Here is a 12,945-nt window from a genome sequence, read left to right on the forward strand (position 1 = left end):
AATTAGTTTCGCGCATGAATGCAAAACGCGCGGTGATTTGCATGGATGTTCATCTATCGCGATGAATTTTTTAGAAACATTTACGATATGTTCTCGTTGATTACGATGACTTCATTCGTTCTTCTTATCTGAATTTACCGATGTATAAAAGTAAACATGTTATTTTAATTTCCGATTAAATTTATATATCGTAGTTTATAACGTGTCAAAAGTCAAGAAATATCGATTAATGACAACGTATTTATTCGACGAGAAGTGTAATAGATATCGCGACTTATTTCAAGGAGAGTCGATCATTATGGTCCGATTTTTCGTGACAACGCTCACGACATAAGCGGATACGTGCGGAATGTCCGCGCGCGATCATTTTTATAAAATGTCAATTTTGCCGAAATACCTATCGGCGTGCGTCGCGGTATCGACAACTTTGCGACGTGGCGATGACAGGTATCGATCTTGCTGAACATTTTTATCGAGCGCGCTTACTATCGCCGCAACACGGGCAACATAAAGGCTAGCCTTGTTAGGACGGATATGGAACATGACGCACTCACGTACCCACGCGCGATAAAATGTTTCATCGTTACGTAATCGAGCTCGCGGCGAAGTTGCTTCAAGTGCAACGCAATTTATCTGTTAGAAGAAGAATATGTCGTCGCGCCCACGTTACATGTATACGTGACTTTGTTTGCGGCTTTTTTCACTGTAATTCTGCGCAGTGACGGATTTAGCAAAAAGATCGATTCGAGTTCCAATTGCTTCAAAAGTTTCGGATTTTATAAATTTATTATCTCTTTTTTAAATGTGTCTCTATTCTGTATCATGGAGCTCTTGAGTGCTGTTCTATTTTAAGAAATTCTAAAGTTTCACTACACGAGAAAAAAGAATTTATTAGCGCAATATATTTTTATATTAGTTATTATATAAATAACGTAAAAAGATTTACAAATATTATTTTTATTTGTTAAAAATAATTTTGTCGAATTTGCAAAAAAGAAATAATTTTATTACAGTAACGAATCACGCAAAAGTGTATTTATTAATGTTCGGGTCAGTAACAGATTAAATTTGCTGTAGCAAATAGAGATTAGTGTCTCTTGAACAAATTTACTCAAGATTTTTATTCAACGATATGCGAATAGCGCAACGATGACGCATTCGCTACGACAGCAAAATCTTTTTTCTTCGCACGCAGACAATAATTTAATGTGCCCTTGTCGCGGCTTATAACGCCTGTATTTTTAATACAAAGTAGCTGGCGGAAAGTGTGTTTGCTTCAAGTGTAGTTACGTGCGACACGCCCGGAACAGCCACTTTGTTATTGTAACTTGCAATTTACAAGAATTCCAGCCATATTTCCCGGGTTTATCGTCTATATTTCCGTCGTCGGCGACAACGTGGCCCAGACACCTCAGCGGTGGCGGTTAGACACGTCCGTTTTCTCGAGTACCCCGGATGATACACGGCAATAACTAACCATAGAAAAATCCATTTATCGCGCTCTAAGCGTTTATTTCTAGCCGGGCGTTTATTCCGTTACTCGGTCTTTCGTTCTCGTCAGCTTCGTGTTAATTTCGCAGGAGTGATGTAATTTTGAAATGAAATCTCAATTATTCGCGAATTTTTACGATTGCGAAAATTTCCAATAATATGCGAATTTAGTGTATCAAGCTGCGTAGGAACTTTCGGCGGGGCAAAAACGTATAACAGTAGTTCGCGCTGACCTCATACTGTTATTACGGAGTTAAATAATTTTCGTCTCAGCCGGCGAGAACATTGTAGGTTGAGATTAAATACGAGCGATAAATGCGACGGCGAGAGACGGAAAATGATGTTCGTCTCATTTGCAATGCGTGATATCTCATACGAGTTAAGGCAGCAGAGACAGATCCCGTGATATAATTTACAAATAGAACGACGGGTATATATATATATGTATATAATTGCCGTCACGCGAATAAATTTCCGTCGTGATTTAACGGTTGGCAAGCTTTTCCCGGTGCCAATGGCCAACTACAACTGACTACAAATCTCGGCTGCAACATCGCTCGCGCTTCTTGAGAGGGCGATGCTGCCGGGCAGCAAAGGGCAGCCACCACGAAGCGTTAAGTGACGTTTATGAGAAAATATCGGCCCGAACTGTAATTACATAGCTTCGTTGTAACGCGTGTCTCGCCGGCATCTTTGAAATAACGTTCGCGGCTGTGGTCCGCTATAACTTTGGAACTTCTTTCCTCGCCACGCATTTGGGTCAAGCTTGCACAGAAGCGACTGCAAAATAAAATCAACGGGTAACGCGGAGAGGAATTAATATTTTGTAGAAATTAATCCCTCATATCAATTATGCTTACTCATAATTAAGACATCTAATGCATCGATAAGATGTCTTTATACAAGTTTTTCTTCATATGATGTTTTATAATGTCTAGTAGCATTTCGTACTCTTGCAGTTTAATAATGTCGATTCTTTTTTTTGTTACAGGTGAGTTAACGCTTGATTTATTACCGGAGCTACATTAATATGTAAGTGAAACTGTGTTTTTTATTTGCTTTTGTACAGTTGTCGTTTATTTGAAATTATAATGAAGGTACTCTGTTAGATATAATCGTAATATTAAAATCGGAAAAACGAGCATATACTAGTAATGCTCTTATAGAGGTAATTATCATCCACGATTAAGCAACCTATTTATATTCAATGTCATTCCATTCAGTCTTCGCATTTGATAAACGCCTAGTATTATAGCGTAGGAAGCCATTATGGATCCACGCCTACAATCAATATATCATAATGTATTCGGTTATTACAGCGACTCATTAATGGCTTTTTAACTAATTCAACTCAATTGATTGCGATATTCTATTCTATTTCGTTGAATTTGTAAATATAACTTACGTTCACTTATGCAACCGTTTTAATGTTTATAATTTTCTTCAATATTAATTCACGGAAAACTTGTAAAATTAACTTGAGATTATGTGTAAAAAACTTGTAAAATTAACATGATGAAATTATGTATAAAAAATAAGAATTTCTAAATTCTGATTATAATTTTCACATATAAAGTTTTAATTATAACTAGAATATATAAAGAGAAATTTTTATCAATCGCGCTAGTCGATGATGATGTAATATATTTAGTATATATATTTAGTAACTTAAGTTGATATAGTATTGGAAAGATTCCGCGAGATTTATCGTGTAAGATGCATTTACTGGTCCGGAACAATCATCTCTGCGAAGTCTATTTCATTTCCGCGAGACCATCCAAAATACTCGAGTCTCCAGGAGCATATAATTCGTTCGGCACATCATTACTTTTAGCAGCAGGAACGATTCATGAACCAAAGAAAGCGCGTTTTGTGGCACGAGTCACGTTATTTGTCCGCTTGATCCTTCGATCGTGCCAGATTTAATGGTTTTCCGTTAATCCTCGCAACCCTTTCGAAAGTAGAAGATGATGAGGGGGGTAGTAGTAAAGGTTGGACGCGGGAGGACGGCCGGACGTGAGGTGGGTGCTGCCTCGCAGAATGCGGTGGGGACAGAAATGAGAACGAGCGAAGAGGAGGAAAGACGTCGAAGCGAAAGAGGAGAAGAAGACGGGGAGGAGGAACGAGAGAAAGAAAAGAAGGAGTTAGGGTTAGGGGTGGAGGAGCAATAAGGAATTATTGCGGTACGATCGACAAACGGCGACTACGTGGCCGCACTACGGAAGATTCTCTCCGGCCGAGCGACTTTCCTCTCTTCCACGTCGTCTCTCTTTTCCGCCTCTCTTCTCTTTTCCCTACCTCGGCCCCATCTTGGACTTACGCTCCCGCGTCATGCCGTGCCTTGCCCACGAAACCTTCCAGACTCGTCAATATGTAATGTTCGAAGGCCCGCGCGTTACGCCCCTGCCTCCGTTCGTTCTACGTGGAATAGAAGATTCCTTCCGACCCTGTATATTTCAGTGAACACGAGGAAACCGCGACGGGACAGGCCTGGTCCTGCAAATATACGGTACTTCATGATTCCTCTGCTGCGATAACCGATATGATTATGAGACAAATATCTTGAGTGCTCCGAATGTCTTATCATTACCGCGCATATTCTTTTGCAATTTTAGAGAGATGTGATAAAATATTACATAAAACTATTATATAATCTTGGTTTTTAAACATACAAAATATTCTTTTGTGTAATCTAAAGTAGAAAAATTATCGATAACATTAAATTTCAAAGTTAATTATGATTACTTTTCAGGCGATTTATATTTGCGTTTACACAGTTGTTAATTTAAACATTTTTTGAAATATTTTTTGAAATATTTTTATAAATAGATTTAAATAAGAATTAGGCTAACGTGTTCGATGCTAAAAATATCGAGCGATACACCCTTGACAAAGTTTTATCGATGCATCTGTTTTGTTTGTCAAGGGAAATCCAGTTTACCGTCGTCTTCGTCGTCGTCGTCGTCGTCGTCGCGCAAAACCAATTTCGTCTCCGCCTTCGGGGTCTCCATATCGGGCGTACATTAAGCTGCAGTGTATAGGCGAGCTCGATTTATCAACGTTCCGCAAAGTCTCCTTCCTCAACGAGTCGCGTTTCCGTTCTTGATAAGAATATAAATAAATGGTGACCGCGCCCGGCTTTACGGTCTCTTAGGTCATCGCCAGTTTCGAATTTTATTCCTCCTTAACGCGCTTATTAATCCACCGATCGTGCGTGTCGCACAATTATCTCGAACACTTCTTACATCATTTTCGCGATAAAGATATACTGTCGTTATACAACGATATACATGTCTCGTAGGCGGATACCATGTGCGCGACGCATGATTGCGGCGGTTCTCCAGCGATAAATTGAAAAATTATGCGTGTACCCCTCGTACACATACATATAGAGCGAGCGCTGCCTTTGACAGCGGCGATACGTCGATGGAAAATAATACGACGTGCTGCACGCGGCTTGTGCAGCTGTAAAAAAAGAACGTGAATTTCCCACTCGACGACAAGTGCCACTCACGAGCCGTCGTCACGCGTTTTCTACGATCGTGCGCGATTTCTCCTTTTTCTTTTGCTACTTTACGTTGAATGCCCTGGAGGACGCAAGTACCAACCTTTACGCGCGGTTCATTACCTACGAATGGCGAGTTGCAGGCCGACCGTGCAATAGCATGCGTCGCGGTATGTAAAGTATAAGAATGAGTATCGTCTTTGGGTAGATATCGAATTTGCGTAAACGAAAACCGCAGGGAAAACGTAAACGCAGCTTATTTCTCTACTTTGATCGCTTTAGCGGAAATAAACAAAAAATAATATTTGAAATAAAAAATAAATACACACATTTCAAACATATGAATTAGTTTTCTTACTGGATTACAAGCGATTAATGCAAAATAATTTATTTAATAAAATTTCATTTAAAATATTCAGTTAATTTAAGAAATTAGAGAAGTAAATATTTTTAAAAAATATACGTGTATGTAAAGATTGTAATTTTTAAAGTCATACATTTTAAAATCAATTAATTAACAACTCTCTCTCTCCCTCTCTATTTTATTGCAAAGATAATAAAATATTTAAATGCTTCTACAAATTTGTACTCATTTTTTTTTCTTCTAACTTGTGATTTTTAATTACATTTTGTTTATACTTTATTAAATAGCTGCTTTTTTAGATTAAAAATGTATGGTAATCTCTTTGAAATGAATATTTATTTTTATGGAAATTAAATATATTTTTAAATAATATTTTTAAATAACATTTCAATTAAACAAGATTGATTCGAAATATTATTTCAATAATTTAGTCGTATTTGAATTGTGCTCATTGCACTTTATAGATTATCATTCTTATACTCTCTCTGCATTTTCACTTTTGTCACACTTATTCTATATCTTTGATTCGAATTAAAAACAAATTGCAAACATGAACTGTGTCAGATAAAATTAAGAAATTTAATAATTTGTAGGGTAGTCGAGCTTTGAAATTTTATTTTAATAATTTGTGAGACGAGTTTCACGAAATTAACGGATGTTATTTTCACTATTGAAACGACGATAGATGATGGCTCTTCTATGCTTATAGTTATAGTCAATGCGAAGGATTATCCATATCGATGCGCGAATACATATGTATGAAGTGAGAAGCTTCCATCGGCATTAAAATTTGATGTAGGCGGCTTCTATTGCGTCAGATACGTAAAATAACAATATGTGTACGAAATGATTTGGCTAGCAGAGATTACGAATGTACATTTTAATTGAGGCAAAGGCGTAATATGCACGAGATGTATAAAAATTCAATGATACATTTTTGCACGTGCAATTTCACAAAATTCAGAGTGACTGACGGCGTAGTGATTAAATGTCGATGAACATTGACTATTTTTTTTGCAACGTAGCAGGAGTTTAAAGTTAAACTGTCAAACTCAATGTGTTCTTTTTATGTGTTCTTTTTATGAACTTAACAAAGGCACGAAAACGCCTATTATCGTGATAGAATGGACGCCACGACAAATGAATTACAGCTTGTCAATTTTAGGACGAAAAATCTGTCAGTTTGTTGAAATATAAACTACAAACATTTATCGCTTCATGAAAAGATTTGTGATCGACATACGAGTGGGAGAATTTATCCGCGTGCGTTCTAACGGTGCAAAAGTTTTGTAAAATCCATTGTATCAATTATCATGAAAATATGTAAATGCCGCAAATGTCATACGTGTATAATTCAAGAATTTCAATCCATTCAATCATAGAATTGTGCATTGTGATACATTTGGTTGTCCGTTTTATTCTAGAAATCTTACGAAATCGATATCGTGTCCGAGTAGATGAAAAGAAAAGACGCTTGTGCGATACGCATATGTACAAACATATAGATCCAGACGAGCAAAGTTCAGAGCAGTAACGTTGCAAAGGGTGACGGAGGGTGGCGATAATGTGAGATGACTCTCGCGGCTCCGCGAGACCGCGCTGGAACAATGCCTTATCGAGCAACATTGTCTACTACCGAGTGAGTCAAATGTGCGAACAGAGAGTGGAAGGAAGAGACAGAGAGGAGAAAGTCGACGAGGGGGTTAGCTATGAAAGTAGAGGGATGCGTACGGGGATTCGACGATAAGCATTTCGGAGTTTATCTCGTGCATGGGGCATACACACATTGTCCGTTCCTATACAAGGTCTACCGTAGAGACGGTGCGGTCTTCCGATCAAATTGGATCTACTGAGAGAGTTCGGAGTATCGGGTCGACCACAACGGGTGCAAATCCACGGGCGACCACGGAATATCCCGTAGCCGCAATCCTCCCTCCCTCCCTCCCCCCGCGATTCATCCTCCCTCTCCCGCTTTTCCGCCCCCCTCGCGAACCGCACTCTCGGTATATTTTCACCGAAATGCAGATCGTGTTGGTTCATCGCGCTCCGAGATTCTGCATAATTTCGTCTCGACTTGTGCGAATTAAGGTTTTACCTTGAAAGGAAGAGGATTTTAGGATATATAGAGGGAGCGAGACCGGTTTGGACTGGCTATACCCTCTGAAATATGAATTATTATTGTACCGAGGGATATTACCGACTTTGCGAAAGCGTCTCTCGAGAACCTCGACGAGAATAATTTTTCGCGAAGAAAGACAGTTATTATGAACATTTCATTTTACTGTATATTGCTCGAAATTCTTGACCTTTTTATATAGTCGGGAATATATTATAAATACTAATAAATGTGTGCATGTGTGTAGGAATGATTCATTGTGCAGGAATATGAGAAATACGGAAAACAAGGATTCGTGTAGATTGATAAAAAATCAAGAGTATCTCGCTTGGATAACGAATAAATTGAAAGTTCGTTTCGATTATCTCACGCCGAGTTGTATTTAGGACATCGAGTGAATCACACTTAATCAAGGACGGTCTGGCAAGAGTGCCGGGGATCGATCGTTCTCCGTTTTTTATTCCGTTATATTCAGCCACCATCGAGTGATTCGACGAGTATCGATGAAACGGAAAACGTCAGCGACAATCTAAGGATGATAATTATTTCGATAGTCTTTCAATTTGTTCTTCATCGATGATGACCGTTTTCGATTTTTCTTATTGTCACTATGAAATAACGAGAAGGCTATCGCTTCATTTTCACGATGGTATCGCAAGCATGAACGTCTGCATCTTTGTTCATGGAGAGAGAATCATCGACTATAGAAGAAAAAAAAATTATCTAATCACACGTGTGCGTGGGTTGCACTTTTTCTGAAGATGAATCGGCCGATATCGAGTGTCGGCTCGACTATTGCATTACCTCGGTAGTTCTCTTTGCCTCGCCTTGAAGCGAGAAACGACTCTCGACGGGGACAAGAGGTAGGTTGAGAGAGTCCGTAGGAAGGCGCGTGACGCGAGGTAGCCTCGAGCAACGCCTCCGGAGGGTGTTTCTCACCTCCTCCCTTGTCCGCTCAACCCCTCGTACTCAAAGTGCTAATGAGTGTCGCCTCGTAAGCCAATTAATACTCCCCCGTCCGTTCTACCAGGAGGTAGAGTCTGCGAACGAGCAAAATGCGGGAGCCTGACAGAGAGTGGCGGTAGTGGAGAAGAGGAGACGAGAGGGCGAACGGAGATGGTAGGCGAGTCGCTCCCTTGGAAAGCCAGGACCCGTACCTGCCTGTGCTACATGACCAGAATACCCCGCGGATTTGGTATGCCGGCCACGCCTGACCGCCGCACACCACCTCCTTCTCTTCCTCGTCAAGTGAACTCCGGCGTAAGGCGCTACCAAAACCTCTCTTCCCTTGCCTCTCGTCGCCCCGCCATCGCCAGCACCGACCTTCCGACCGAATCTCCCGGAACCTCCTAGCACCTTCGATGCTTTCGACCGTCACCACCGTCACCACTCATGCTTATATTCTAGGCGATTTCTTCGACGAGTCCGCGAGACGCGTGTATAGGTGAGCGGACCACAATATATGCGCGCACACAACGTTCGAGTCTTCCAGAGTACTTAGAGAGGCGTCCGTGGAGCGTACGACGACGTTACTTCTTACTTAAAGACGTCGAAGACTTATGACGCGCACGTGACGGAGTTTCATACAGTTTCATACCACGCCGAGTCAGCTCCGGACGCGGAGGCGGACAACGCGAGACCATCCTTTGGCCGAAATTTTTTGGGTCAATTCCGATTGAGCGTCGTAAGCTGGAATTTTACGAGGAGAAGAGGAAAGGCTTTGAATAATATATACACACGCACGTGTATTCGTATACTTTTTTTGGTATAGACCTACGACAGGGTCGCTACGTTCATTTTGACGCAAAATTTACGAGCCGTCGTGACGCGCAACCGATCGCGTCAGCTCCTCGTCGAGGCAAGTTCGCGAATGCCGTTGTTCCCTTTATAACTTTACGTGTGCTCGATCGTAAGTTTTTAACGTCTCCGAGCAGCCTTCTCGCCTCGAATTCGCGTTTCTGCAGCGCACCTCGTGTGATAAATCATATACACGTAGACGCGTCGAGCGAGATACTTAGGGACACGAGTACACGGAATAGCGAGGACGCGGCACGGTGTTACTTCTTACTTAAAGGCGCGAAGGACTTATGACGCGTACGTGACAAAATTGCAGACGCGGCCTCCGGGCCTCGAACTCGCTCGCGAGCTCGGCAAAGGTCTCCGAGTGCCGGGGAACGCGCGCGCGACCATAGTTTTTGGGGGGGTGGAGGGAGAAATGTTGCCGCTGCTTCTTCTTCTTCTTCTTCTACTTCTACTTCTTCTTCCGCCTCTCACTTAGCTCGTCGCCACGTCTGCTCTTGATTCGCCCCCTTCCCCGGTCCGTCCTTCCGCCCCGTTAGCAGACGCTGCGACAATAAAGTTACAGAGAGGGTCGCGGAGTTCACGGGAAATTGAAGTTTCGCGCGACAAATTGTCGACGGACTGCCGTCCTCCCGAATGACGAACTTTCTAATCGTGCTCGTGGTACGTGGATAGTACTTGAAATGGTTCTTGACGGAGGCGACGGAGGCGATCAGGACGAAGGCACTAGAACGTCAGAACGAGAAAACGTAGGTTTCCAACGAGAGAAATCGAATTAATCCTCGAAGAGATCGTGTATAGAATATATTTTTATACCGCACTTTTATACCGTTAATATTAAATTTGCTTTGTACGGCAGTTTTCTAAATATAATCTCTTAATTTATTCTTCACGCATGTATCATATTGTCGTTGTCCTCATACGAGATATATAAATTTATTAATATCAGCTTGTATGAATTTGAAACTGATTTTTTAAAAGATTTATATATTAGATTATTAAAAAAAATATTACAATTTTTTCTAGCTTTTAAAATTAAACAGTTTGGAAGCTTGAATATAAATAAAAATTTGTTAAGTGAAATTTAATCGATTCAAACGTGAGAAATATATAATACATGATTTTCATTTTCAAAATCTTTTTTTGTAATATAAAATTTTTCCTGATTATAAATTTTAAAACTTTATTCATACATATATAAATATACACGCTAGTAAAGTATCAAAGAGAGACAAGGGGGAGGGGGGAGAATGACATTGCTATAAAAATCAATCTCTGTATAGCACAATCGACACGTACGGCATACCGCACACTCGCTCGTAAAATTTTAGAATCGTCCGCTTGATGATGAACGCGTTATTCCTGCGTATTTTCCTACATTCTGGTCGATTGATTCGCGTCATTTGCAACAGTCAAACAAAGTACCGCGTTTGCATTCGCAATAACGCTCGCGGGGTTATCAAGCGAATGAAACCAAATTAAATGTTGTCCTCTCTTTCCCTCTCTACGCATATGTTAGACTTAGCCACTCCGGCTTTGTATTCTCTTTAAATAAACGCAAAAGGGGATACGCAGGATTGTGCTACGGCTGTATAAAAATTGATTTTACCGAAACAGCATGAATAGACGCAAATTGAAGCGCAGCTTCCTGTATTTTATATCCGCGCGGCTCGTAAATGACGTCTCAGTGATAACCTGGCGTCGTTATTTGAAATTAAAACCAATTTGCACAATGTCGGCTATGCCGGGGAACATTTTCCGCGCGCGCGTATTCTCGGTTTAATCCTCATCATTGAATAAAGTATCGATTTCACATAGACGGAAATATCAGCGGCGCTGGCGGAGGCGTGCGAGCTAAATGTCACATATTATCGTATTTCTAGTTTTCGATTAGCTCATCCCGTTTGATGCAATCGCGGGCGCAGAGAGATAAAAATAGGATCAAACGCGGTCGCGTCGTATTAAACCGGTGGGAGCGCATTACCACGTCAGCTGATTATTATTGCAACGCTCTCGTACCGTCTCTCTTTTCGCTCTCTTCTCATTAACCTTTCCGCGTTACGTGACAGCCTACGGTATCGCTGTTTGTCCGAATTACATTTATGGAGTCTGATCCTGCACAGGATGATGGATCGTATACCGCCGGTCGTCTTTGTAGTTTACGAGCGGCGCGGGCTGATCCGATTAGGTTTAGGTCGAATTTGGTCGAATTAGGCGTCTATTTCGACCCTTCTTGATTGCCAGATCTCGCCACTATATTATTTATAGCGCGACTCACTCTCGTATTATCCGGCTATATAAGTTCCGCCGACTGATGTTTGTAAACTTTTTCTATTTATGAACGCGACTCGATTAAACGAACGTTTCATTCGCTAATTATTCTATATCGCGCATCCTCGTAATTCTTGCTATTCGGAGGGAGGTGTAGGAGAGAGATATATATTTTCGAGTTGGCGAAAAATTATACTTTTCACTGAAATTAACACTGATATGAATATTTGTAAGTTTCTACGCGAAATGTTTAACGATATGAATAAACGGACAGATTATTGTATAAATAATTACATCGTGCTTGGAGAATATAATCGTAGTCGAGAATACATCGGCGTAAATAAATTTCATGCTCACGCTTTAGCGCTACAAGAAGGAATAATTTAGCGATGTTTATGCCGCGCGTTTACGCGAAGCGGCCAAGTAATTCACACGTCGTATCCCCTGGCTACATTTGTATAGCCCGACGTCCCGTGTTTACCCTTTATAACGTTGCGTTACGCTCTCTTTGAGATCGTAAGATATAGGTGGCTCGTATCGCCGCCACCGTCCAAATTACATTCATGGCGCCCGTCGCGCGTACAAATGACGAGAGCACCGGCCGAGTCTCTCCTATCCGGGGGTGGCTTCTCCGATATGACGCGATGCGATGCAGTATGCTATGGTTTACGAGCGACATGTGCCGCCGGTCGAATTAGGCGCTTCTAGCGGCTGCCGCACCTGCCGAACCGTTCCGCATTGTCATGCGAGGCGGTCCCTATAAACCGAGATTGCCGAGGGATCGAAAGTTATGGCCGGTCGTCTTTTCTCTTCTCCTCCCTGGCTACCTTTACATTTCCTCCGCGTGTCTACCGCTATACTAGGCTCTTCCCTTCTTCGGAATCTTCCTCGCGCCTCGCGGCCTATGAGGAAACGTACGGCTGACGGCGTTATACCCCCTCACCCTCTCATCCACCTCCTCTCCTCCCTCGTCTCTCGCTCGCCTTGTTCGCAAACGGTGTTCCTTCTTTCCTTCGATCGCATTTGGATATCGCGGTATAAACTATCTCTTCTCCCCCTTTCTCTCCCTCTCTTCCTTCTCCTTCCTCTTGCTACTCGAGATCGCTCGAAGGAAACGAATTCCATTTTCTTCGGTAAGAACTCTGCGCACTCGAGAACTTTTGGGTTTACGTGTCTCATTGCCATTTGGTGGCCCAAAGGGGTTACCGGGAGATCAGTATTATCTTCATGTACCGTTCTCCGATATCTAGTCTGTAAAACTAGGAATGAGATCTTCGATTCTCGTTGGGGATTTCAAAAATTTCACGTTTGCTGCGTCCAAGTATTTTGTAACCTTAATGTATATTGTCGTAAATCGAACGGTTTCATCAACTCCGACGTGACCATGAATACGACGAA

At 41.5% G+C, this 12,945-nt stretch overlaps 1 protein-coding gene across 19 annotated transcripts in view; it reads left to right on the forward strand.

The window, feature by feature from the left end:
* LOC145972463 (protein muscleblind) overlaps positions 1-12,945 on the forward strand; it is a 374,150-nt gene that overhangs the window by 80,273 nt on the left and 280,932 nt on the right. The window contains exon 3 of one of the 19 annotated variants that reach the window (XM_083101120.1): positions 2,483-2,506. The exons of the other annotated variants lie outside the window; for them this stretch is intronic. Coding sequence (XP_082957246.1) covers positions 2,483-2,491 — 9 coding nt within the window. The 3' untranslated portion in view covers positions 2,492-2,506. Of the gene's footprint in view, positions 1-2,482; positions 2,507-12,945 lie in introns of those variants that run through there. 19 annotated transcript variants of the gene reach the window in all.

The sequence above is a fragment of the Camponotus vicinus genome, unplaced genomic scaffold (genome assembly GCF_025532165.1).
Source record: "Camponotus vicinus isolate PSW18456_S1 unplaced genomic scaffold, iyCamVici1.0 SCAF_5, whole genome shotgun sequence".
NCBI lineage: Eukaryota > Metazoa > Arthropoda > Insecta > Hymenoptera > Formicidae > Camponotus > Camponotus vicinus.